At 43.4% G+C, this 11,106-nt stretch overlaps 1 protein-coding gene across 2 annotated transcripts in view; it reads right to left on the bottom strand.

The window, feature by feature from the left end:
* The window catches only part of LOC123163944 (uncharacterized), a 6,036-nt gene extending 4,938 nt beyond the window's left edge, over positions 1 to 1,098 (bottom strand). The window contains exon 1 of one of the 2 annotated variants that reach the window (XR_006482105.1): positions 8 to 1,098. Coding sequence is in view for 1 of the 2 variants with exons in the window: in XM_044581350.1 (XP_044437285.1) it covers positions 761 to 1,024 (264 nt within the window). In the remaining variant the exon portion in view is untranslated. The remainder of the gene's footprint in view (positions 1 to 7) is intronic. The other variant, XM_044581350.1, reaches the window with a different exon arrangement.
* Between the last annotated feature and the right edge of the window lie 10,008 nt (positions 1,099 to 11,106).

Raw genomic sequence — 11,106 nt, 5'->3', positions numbered from 1 at the left:
TGCTTACAGTGCGCTCCTACCGTACTTAATCTCCCGGCTACCCATCTCACCACAGCCCAACGGTGATTTCACATCATGGTTCAAAAGAACAGATGATCACGCTGGTGCTCTTGTGAGGGCTGGTGCGAAGGCGCTCAGACGCCTGCTGCTGCACGCTCGGCCGCAGCATGTTTGAGCTCGGTTGATCTGCATTTTCCTCTGTTTTTGCATGTTTCCTCTGGTAGCCTAATTTGGTTTTCTTTTTGTTTGAGTTTGGTTGATCTATACTATTGCGCAATTCGGGCAACTTCTTATAATACAGAACAACACATATTTGGGTGCTTGTTGGAGAGGGGAAAAGGTATCCAAAAGATGCCACTCCAAGGGTTTGTTTGAAGCCAGAAAATGCATTTCCCCACAATATATTCATATAGACGCCAGAACCTGCCTTCAATAGAGCAGCCATCACATCTAACTCATCGTCCTATATGACCCAATCTAAACTAAGATCAAATGCACCTTAGATGGACACTACTCGCAATTCGCAAACAAAAACAGATATCGCTGAACCTGAACCCCTCTTGTTGCACCCAAATCGGAGCCTAACAGAATTAACCAGGTCAACGAGCAGAGACTTCAGCGCCCAATCCCCACCTACGCATCCGAACCCCATGAAGAACCACAACGCCAGTCTCGACGACCCGAAGCACGCCCGCGAGGAAATATAGAGGGTTAACGGTTTTATTTAACTCTTAATAAGAGGGGGAGGGAGGGAGAGTACCACATCGCCGACGACCGCGAGGCGGACCCGGCCGGCTCCGGCGCCGGCGCCGGAGGTGGCCATGGACCTGGACCCGGGCTTGGGCGGCGGCGTGGCCGGGGAGGAGGGGAGAGGAGGAGGGCTCGCCGGGGCGCGCGCGGCTACTGCTGCTGCTCCCGCCGCCGACCAAGAAGAAAGGGAGCACGACCGCACGAACATCTTGTTTCGGGTTGGGAGTCGTACGTGCCAGGCTGACAGCTGCCCTGCGGTAGGTGCACGGTGCATACGCGCGCCGCGCGCCGCGCGCGAGCACGGTGGCTCACCTGGTTGTCAAATGTTTTTCTCTGGAATACACCATGAAAAGAAAAGGCGTACTCCGATGGGAATGTAAGTTTTTTAACATCAGTACAGACACAAGCGTTTATATATATACGTCTATACACTCATCTATATGGATACACATACGCATACCTTACCCCTATGAACACCTCTCTTCAATTTGACTATCAAAATATGTGTTAAATGTCATAAAAAAAATTTAGATTCGTCGTCGATTGAAATCTCAAAACCATATTAGTTGTCCCTGAAACACATGTATATAGGCATATTTCAGTGCTAAATACTTACATCCCTTTAAGCGACAACTAATATGAATCAATACTATTTTTTGTGTGTGGTATATGACACATATTTTGCTAGTTAAATTGACGACCTAAAATCTCATGTCCAACTTATATTCGCATTCTTCGACAGACACGTCACCTTTTGACCATTACACCACTATTCTTTTAACCACATCTCAACGCCTCGACTTGTCTAGCCTCAAGGAGGCAAGACACACGGCAATCAAAGCGTGCCACAATCGTTGTCGGAAGACCTCTATAGCGTGAGGGCTCTAGAGCAGTCTGGGCCAACACACCCCTCATCCATGCACCTAGGAGAGTTAGCGAGTGGATGACAAGGTCTGGTCGGTGCTGAAGAAGAAGTTATCAAGGAATCATCGGCAAATGGAGTACATTGCGCCTAGACGCCCACACCCTGAGAAGTGACCAACCCTAACTACATCTCTCTGGTGAGGACTCCATGAGCATCTTAGGCGACACCTCCAAGGAGGGGACAAATTTGTGGCACCGTTGTCGAGCAGAGAGTCTAACATATGGTTTCCTCCATCGCACGAGGAAAAGAACGACGGTCAGATCCAAGACAACGCCCCAAAGAGGGGACGAAACCCGCAGGTTTCACCATCGTCATTAACCCCCGAAGCCCGTCGTAGCAGGAGCATAGGCCAACCACCGCAGGGAGAGGAGTCGCATCGCAACCACCGCCACTGAGCCAAACACATATGGATCACAAAGTACTCGTATCCCTATCATGGACAAGCTACGACAACACAGAGGTCCAGATGCAGAACTAGATCAATGACCAACGGGTCCTTCTAGAACCACATCGGCAAAATCAAGGTCTTAGCACAAGTCTCTGGGACTCGGGAGCGCTCACACCAGCCATAAACACCAGTTGCCAGGGCCTCCACAACTACGTTGGGCTGCAGTGCCGCCAGGCGCGCCGATGATGAGCATTGTCAGAGCTTTTGGAAGAGGCGAACATGTGAGGAAAACACAGAGTTGTAAGCAATCCCTCACCTGTTACAACATTATGTCATCCTCATGGCCACTACAAATTGTTGCTGCCATCAGAGCTCACTGGGCAAGTGCCCAAATTCTTGATCTTCGTGGCTTGTGCGAGAAATGGACGAAGATGCCCCTTTGTCAGCTTGCACCCTGTCCTCGTAGGCCTTGCAGGCCTATTATGTTTTATTATCTAATGCTTGTTCTTGCGATGGTAGTCGGTCACTTAAGTGGAGCATTAGTCACTGGATGTGATCATAGTCGGTCTAGTAGACTTATGGACATATTACTTAGATAACATAATTTCCACATATGCTAGGATTTGTCATAAGTGTTTGATTTCTCCTTACACATACATATACTTATGTTTTATGTGTCATCGTTACTCTGAGACACACTACTAATACGTCTCCTACATAGCTATGAATTTTTTATTGTTCATTCCATATTTTCATAATTTATGCAAAGTTATTAATGTTTATTAAAACCATCCTATTAATTTGGAGCTTGATACTAGTTTTTTTTCAATGTTTTTTATTTCAGGAAAAAATTGGACTTACAAAATTTATTAGAAAATATGCAGGAGTTGTTTTTATGTCAAGACGAGGCCACGAGACCTGGGCTTGGGACAAGGTGGGCCCCCCTGCCCGCCTCCCTTTTCCATTGCCTCTATATAACCACCAAAACACTCGTCGTATTTTTACAGAAACTTTTTGACACCGCCCCTTTGCATTCCGAGGTAATCTTCTTTTGGTCGTGTTCTAGCACTCTGTTGGAGGGGAATCTTTGTATTTGACCTCTTCATCGCCCCTTGCTTCCCCCATGATGATGTGGGAGTATTCCCCCTCAAGGCTAGGGTTTTTAAGCAGTAGCTATGTGTCATCTATATCTATTTCTTGACCATATGAGTTGCATCCATGATTGTGATATTGAGCATTGATGATGAGTTGAATTATATGATGCATCTCTTCCTTTCTGGTGATGAGCTTCTTTATAGATCAAATCTTGATCATGTTATATTGAACTTTGTGCGTTTACGAGATCATGTGATGTATGTATAATATTATTTTCGGAGACGCCTGAGGTGGTAATGGGGTGCTCAATAGATTAAGATTAAAAAGAGAACTTTGAGGTGTGATTACCGCATCTACAAGATGGGTATGCTTTTACCGTACCTAGTGAGGTTATATCATGTATTTCAGTGAACTTATTAATGTTGAGAGTTGACAGTAGTGAACCTATGAACCCCGAACCTTTTTTCAACCCCTACAACCTCGTTTCAGTCACTTCTACAGCTTGTTACCTTGCTATTTATATTTATTTACAAACAACAATATTCCCATCATCCAAATTATCAAATCTCTTCGTCGAACTATTGAATATATACAATTGACAATTGTATTCTGTGTCGGGGACGAAAGGTACTTATTGTATATTATCATGAGGTTGCTTGGGAGGGGAATACATTCATGCATGCTACACCTCCTGCAGATTGATAAATCTTAGGTCAACCAATTGAGGAAAAATTATTCGTGTCCTGCAATCCTGTGCTTGGAGGCCCAACAAGTGTTCATAAGAATAGAAATGGTTAGTATACATCAAAGCTTTTTTCCGGCTTCATTGTCGGGTAGGTGAGCGATTGAAGGTATCTTCTTATATTTTGCAATTTTATCTTTTAGTTTCTTGTTCACTACTTTTACTTGTAAAAGAAAACAAAACAAAATTGCAGTTTAATTTTCTTGTAAAATATTGGATATTACAAAAAAGATAATGATCTCATATAATTATAGTGATTATTGTGGAGAGGATAGACCTTGAAAGGAATTTATTAATGACAGATTTTGTAAAAGGCACAGGTTTGAGCAAAAAATGGTTTAGTGAACTCTATTATTAGGCTCAAAAGTTTTGTTGTCTTTATAACATTACTATATCAACATTGCAATATATGATGATTATTTGTGATGAAACACATGTCTTGCTATCAAGAGAGAGAAAATCTAGAAAGGCTGAAATTACTATTCTATGATGTTGTTTGCATTTATCTTGGTTTTTGCTCTAAAGCTTTGTTTAATGTCTGTTCTCGCTCCTTCTAGGTTAGGAACATGTACTTTTTAACCCGAGTGCTATAAACCTGATATCGTTTTCTGTTGGGCTTCATGTTAATATAATGTGGAGCCAGGGCGAGGCCATGTCTAAAAAAAGTGGGCTGGAAGAGTACTTCATGTACCATTGATCCCACTAGGTGTTACAGATAACTATGATGATTGCAAACTTTTGGATGATTATTATGATGATACTTATGCTATTAAGAATAATGATAATCATGTTTGTGAATCTTGTCATGTAATGAGAAGGAATTTACTTAGGTGTAGAGTAATACTAATTTTATGAACGCGGATCATGAAAATAATGTTGTGTGATAGGTATATTATATAGTTTGATCATGATGCTACCGAAAACTATGATGAGAGAGGGATTCATGGTTATAGATATCTCAACAATACCAGTGCCTGGACGAAAATGCTTGTGGGAGGCACCCCATAAGTATCCTTAATTTGTTTTTATTTGGTCCAGTCATTTTGCTATGCCTTTTGTGGAAATTTTGTTTCCTTGCTTACTTTTTAACGAAGTGTCAAGTTTTGCCTTTATGTTCAATGTTATGATTATGTACTGTAGGGTGATGAAATCCTTAAAAATTCATAGAACATAACAACATATGTCTGGTATTCATGCAGATTTCATTAAAAAGGTTTGCAAGTTAAAAAAGTTTTTTTAAAAATAAGTCTTTACATGTTGGTCTGTTTCGCCAGATTCACGTGCAACTAGTATGTTAGTTATATGTTTGCATATCGGTTTCACCTTGTCCAGTATAGCCTATAATTGTGTTCATCATTATAGTTACTGTTATACGATATTGTCGTGATCTATATACATCAAGTAGAGGTGTTAGTAATTATTTATGGACTAATTGAACTCACAACTTTGTTAAGTTTTGTTTGTATGAAAGTCTATTCCATTAGGGATGTCATCGTCATCAAGGGAAGTATAACATCTGGGTTAATAGGATTGATAGAGTACTCATATCGATAAGGAATTTCCTTATTTTATGGAAGCTCATCTACAAAAAACCTCAAAGTTAAGCATGCAGGTGCGCGTGAGTGAGGACATGCTTAATCCTACCCCTCAACATTATTTCAATACGACGAATGTTTATGATATTATTCCAAGGGGAATTCAATCAAAAGTACTGCCATTCGTTATTTCTAGGGTTAATTATCCTTTTGCCCTCAGTGGTGTCCATGTACTCAGTTTTGCCCTCAGATGCGAATTGTGCTCAGTTTTGCCCCTAGTTCGTGCGCACCAACTCGTTCCGTGAACTCTGCCGTCTCCGTCAGGTCAACCTTTTGACTCGGCCCTTACAGGTGGGACCAGGCGGCAGAGACGGCCAATTTTATTCAGACCGTTGCACGCGTGGCTTGTGGGACCCAGCAGGGAGCCGTTGAGCAGAGAGCCGTTGTGGGTGTGCTATATAAGTGGGCGACAGCGGCGGTGACCACGGCGACAGAGAGCACGGCGAGAGAGAGAGAGAGAGAGCACGGCAGTGGGAAGCTAGCTGTGGAGGGCGCGGCGGCGTTGAGATCCCCTTCGGCTCCGAGCTCCATGTCTTCCTCAAGCTCCCGCGCCACCTCGCGGATGTAGAGCCCGGCGCGTGTGGACATGCCTGTCTTCGTCTGTCCGCGGTGCCGGGCGGGCGTTGATCGAAGGGTTTCTCACACACCGAGGAACCAGAATCGTTCGTTCTACGTGTGCAGCGAGAATGGGGTAAGAATCGGGGCAATTGCACCATTTTTGTGGTCGGGATCTTTGAACAATGGGTTGATCTATTTGGTGTTCATGCAGGTGACATACTTCTTTCTTTGGGTCGATGCTCTGGCCAAGACTCTGATGAATGAACTGCAAGAAGAGCATGAAGAATGGTTGTGCATGCTGCCACGAACGGCAGTGGCCGCAGCACGAGCTCCGGAAGAAGAGATGGAGGGCGAAGCACGCACTGACAGAGAGCTAGCTATTGAGCTTAGGATGTTGAAGAAGAAGGTTAGGAACCTTGAAGATCAAGCACTACCAATACCCATTTGCAAATACTTTTGGGCATTTGTAGGTATGGTAATCGCACTGGTTGTAATGTTGAAAATGTATGGAGAGGCATGAATTATGGAGGAATTTGTAATCTTGAAATTGTATGAGAAATTCACCTAGTTTAAATGTTGTTCAAAGTTGTTTAAATGTTGAAAAAAAAAGAGAAGAAGTGACCAACATTTAAATATGTTGAAAAAAAGGAGAAGAAATGAGGAATTCAGAAACTTTTGATCAATGAAATGCAGCTCTCTGCTCTGCCTTTCTGTCCAAAAAAAAGGTTGCTCTTGGGCCAAATTCAGAGCGTAGAGCCAAGTGCAGGCTAGACTAATGGGCCAACTGCATCCAATTAGGCCCATTCGGGGGTTCTCTTGCGTGTTTTTCTCTTTTCTGTTCTGATTTAATTTAGGCACTAAATCGTAATGCTGAAAATTTTTGTGGAAGCTAATTGAATTATTCCAGAGCCAAACAATTAAGGTTAGAAATTTTTTGGGGCTGTTAAATATTTAATAGCAATTTAATTAATCCAATTCAAATACACCGTGATTTAAATCAAAGACCAAAATGTCATGGAAAATGTGCCTCAGCTCTGGTAGAGGTTTACACCTGGTGCCAAAATAAATGAACATTTTTTAAGGGCATTACATTGAGAAAAAAATAATTTGTCTAAAAAAATGAAGGTGGAAAATGCACAAAAAATTGGTGCGGCTGGGGACTCGAACCCAGGACCACGTGGGTTTGTGGTGTTTAGGGCTGCGCTGGTAACCGCTAGGACAGATGGCAAGACTTTGACATGGGTAGGGAAGGAAGGTATACATAGTGAGACTGTGAAATTTGTCAAAAAAATAGTGAGACCGTGAATGTTTGCACACGCGTGAGAGTGGTTTTTCTTTGTTTTGCACTGAAATTTTGGAGGGTTGGAAGGTTGAAAACGTATGTTTGCACTGCCACATGATTTTAGTTAGAGTGGCACTTGGTTTAGGGTTAGAGTAGCACTTGGTTTATGATTTAAAGGGAATAAATTTGCATGTTAGTTCATGACTTATTTTTTTTGAATGAAACAGAGGGCTTCTCACCCCCTCCGATTTTCATTAATGAAAACCACAAGTTCTCGAACTTCATGACTTGGTTTAGGGAAGAAATGATATGTTTGGGCACGGACATTTTTTAACACACATAATAAACCCTAATAACTTAGATAAGATGCAACACACTGTACCATTACAATAATAAGTTCACGGACACATGACGAAACATGACACGACATAGAAAAGCAACAAAATAAAAAACGAAACATGACGAGCTTGACTCCGGGCTTGAACATCTTCATCTTGACCTCCTTCTTCCACCTTGGCCGTGCGCGCCCCTTCAACACAGTCTTCATCTTCACACCTCCTCCTCCTCCTCGTAGGGAAGGGAGTGCATCTGGCCTGGAGTGGGGAAGATGCCCTCGTAGTTGGTGTAGATGTTGTACACGGTGAAGAAGATGGCCTCGCAGCCGCACCAAAAGACTTGGCCGAGGAGCTCGCGCGCGTCAAATGGGTTGGTGAAGGTGACCGTGAGCAGTAGGAGGATGCCGCCGCGGTCACGAACCTTGTTGAGGGTGAACATCCTCGGCGAGCCCCGTGGGAGGTGGGCATAGCCGGCTCTGAGGAAGGTGCGGGTGAGTTCGACGGAACCCCTCCACCTTGAAATAGCCCACACACGGAGCTCCCTCTCCACGAGCACGCCCGGTAGGTAGCACAGCTCTGGCATGACAGGCGGACGGTTGAAGGTCGGCCCGTTGAACTGCATCTTCACTTGGTCTCGCTTGGGGAGGGCTCGGTCGCTTGGGTGTTTGAAGTTGGAGAGAATGGATCGGATCTGGCTTGTGGGTGGGAGAGGAAGAGAGAAAGGATGAGAATGGTGCGTGTGTGAATCCGGACGCGTGTGTGTATCCGTTAGTTTTGCACTCTTAAATTTTTGCACGAAAACGATGCATGGGGCACGTGCGTGCATCTGAATCGTTGCATAGCTCTTTGACCGAGCGGTGCATCTGACTCGCTGCCCTGAACCACTGCCCTGATCCACCTAGCTCGCCTAGCGCGCCTCGCTCGCCTCGCTAGCATGCATGCACGTCGCCGCCTCCCGCGCATGCAAACCCACGTCGCCGCCTCCCATGCATGCAAGGCCTAGAAAGGCTGCGACGGGCTATTTACTGCGGTCTCAGGCCCAGACAACAAGACATTCCAACGGTCCATCCAGCGCGCCCGGTATTTGTTAAAAAAACAATCTCCCAGCCAATCAGATTGCATCTCGCGGAACGCCCCCTCCTCCCTGCAGATTCCTTCTAGAAGGGTTAGATCGACGGCCCTTGATCGCCGCTAGGGTTAGATGAACGGTCCTTGTTCAGCGCTAGGGTTAGCGGGGTTTGGGAGGGGTTTGGAGCAGTCAAAGCTATATTTGACCAGATTTCAAATGAGCATAATAAATTAAATAAAAATCAGAAAAATAAAAAACCTGCGCACATAGTCTTCTTATGTCATATACTAACGATTTAAGTTGATAAACAAGGTTTACATACATTTAAACGATAAGTTCATGTGTATTGTGTGATATCTCGAGTATCTCAAACTCTCTTGTATGAAGTGAAGAGAAGTGTTTTGGGGGAAATGAACATGAAAATTTCAAAAAACTCACCACAACTTCATTTTGGAGTGACTAAGAAGGATCCAGGCTTAGTTTTTCATTTTGATGTTTTACACTTGTTTAAATCTTGGTCAAAGTTAAGTTTGACCAGAATTCAAATGAGCAAAACAAATTAAAAAAATGAAAAAAATGGAAAAACCAGCGCACATAGTCTGTATATATAGAATATATGTGTAGGAAAGTTATTTGGCTGATTTAGCCAAGGTCGAAAAAAAACCTTGCTTAGAAATAAGGCCGTTTACTCTACCTTTGGACCCCTCTTTTTAGCACATTTTTCATGAAAATTTCAAAAACCTCACCACAGCTTCATTTTGGATTGATTAAGAAGGATCCAGGCTTAGTTTTTCATTTTGATGTTTTAGACTTGTTTAAATCTTGGTCAAAGTTAGGTTTGACCAGAATTCAAATGAGCAAAACAAAATTAAAAAAATCAAAAAAAAAGGAAAAACCATGTGCTCATTCAAACATCATCCAACAGATTTAAACATCATGTCAAACATAGTTCTAACATAGGTCCAACATCATCCAACAGAAATACAACATTATTCATAATGTTTCATAATTATTCATATATAGCGTTGGGGCTTTTGTCTGTTCCTTGAGCTTCTTGCCATCACTTTGCTCCGCGTGCACCTTGTGCTCATTGCTTCTTCTCTTCTCCTCTTGGTTGTCGGTACCTTGTGAAGGAAATATGCCCTAGAGGCAATAATAAAGTTATTATTTATTTCCTTATATCATGATAAATGTTTATAATTCATGCTAGAATTGTATTAACCGGAAACATAATACATGTGTGAATACATAGACAAACAGAGTATCACTAGTATGCCTCTACTTGACTAGCTCGTTAATCAAAGATGGTTATGTTTCCTAGCCATAGACATAAGTTGTCATTTGATTAACGAGATCACCTCATTAGGAGAATGACGTGATTGACTTGACCCATTCCGTTAGCTTAGCACCCGATCGTTTAGTATGTTGCTATTGCTTTCTTCATGACTTATACATGTTCCTCTGACTATGAGATTATGCAACTCCCATTTACCGGAGGAACACTTTGTGTGCTACCAAACGTCACAACGTAAATGGGTGATTATAAAGGTGCTCTACAGGTGTCTCCAAAGGTACTTGTTGGGTTGGCGTATTTCGAGATTAGGATTTGTCACTCCGATTGTCGGAGAGGTATCTCTGGGCCCACTCGGTAATGCACATCACTATAAGCCTTGCAAGCATTGTGACTAATAAGTTAGTTGCGGGATGATGTGTTACGGAACGAGTAAAGAGACTTGCCGGTAACGAGATTGAACTAGGTATCGAGATACCGACGATCGAATCTCGGGCAAGTAACATACTGATGACAAAGGGAACAACGTATGTTGTTATGCGGTCTGACCGATAAAGATCTTCGTAGAATATGTGGGAGCCAATATGGGCATCCAGGTCCCGCTATTGGTTATTGACCAGAGACGTGTCTCGGTCATGTCTACATAGTTCTCGAACCCGTAGGGTCCGCACGCTTAAAGCTACGATGACAGTTTTATTATGAGTTTATGTATGTTGATGTACCGAAGGAGTTCGGAGTCCCGGATGAGATCGGGGACATGACGAGGAGTCTCGAAATGGTCGAGACGTAAAGATCGATATATTGGACGACTATATTCGGACTTCGGAAAGGTTCCGAGTGATTCGGGTATTTTTCGGAGTACCGGAGAGTTACGGGAATACGTATTGGGCCTTATTGGGCCATACGGGAAAGAAGAAAATGGGCCTCAAGGGTGGCCGCACCCCTCCCCTTGGTCTGGTCCGAATTGGACTAGGGAAGGGGGGTGCCCCCTTCCTTCCTTCTCTTTTTCCCTTCCTCTTTTTTCCTATTCCATATGGGAGGTGGAATCCTACTAGGACTAGGGAGTCCTAGTAGGA

The sequence above is a fragment of the Triticum aestivum genome, chromosome 7D, assembly GCF_018294505.1.
Source record: "Triticum aestivum cultivar Chinese Spring chromosome 7D, IWGSC CS RefSeq v2.1, whole genome shotgun sequence".
Classification (NCBI taxonomy): Eukaryota; Viridiplantae; Streptophyta; class Magnoliopsida; order Poales; family Poaceae; genus Triticum; species Triticum aestivum.
Note: the sequence above shows the minus strand (reverse complement) of the source record. Positions and strands in the feature narration are given on the sequence as shown.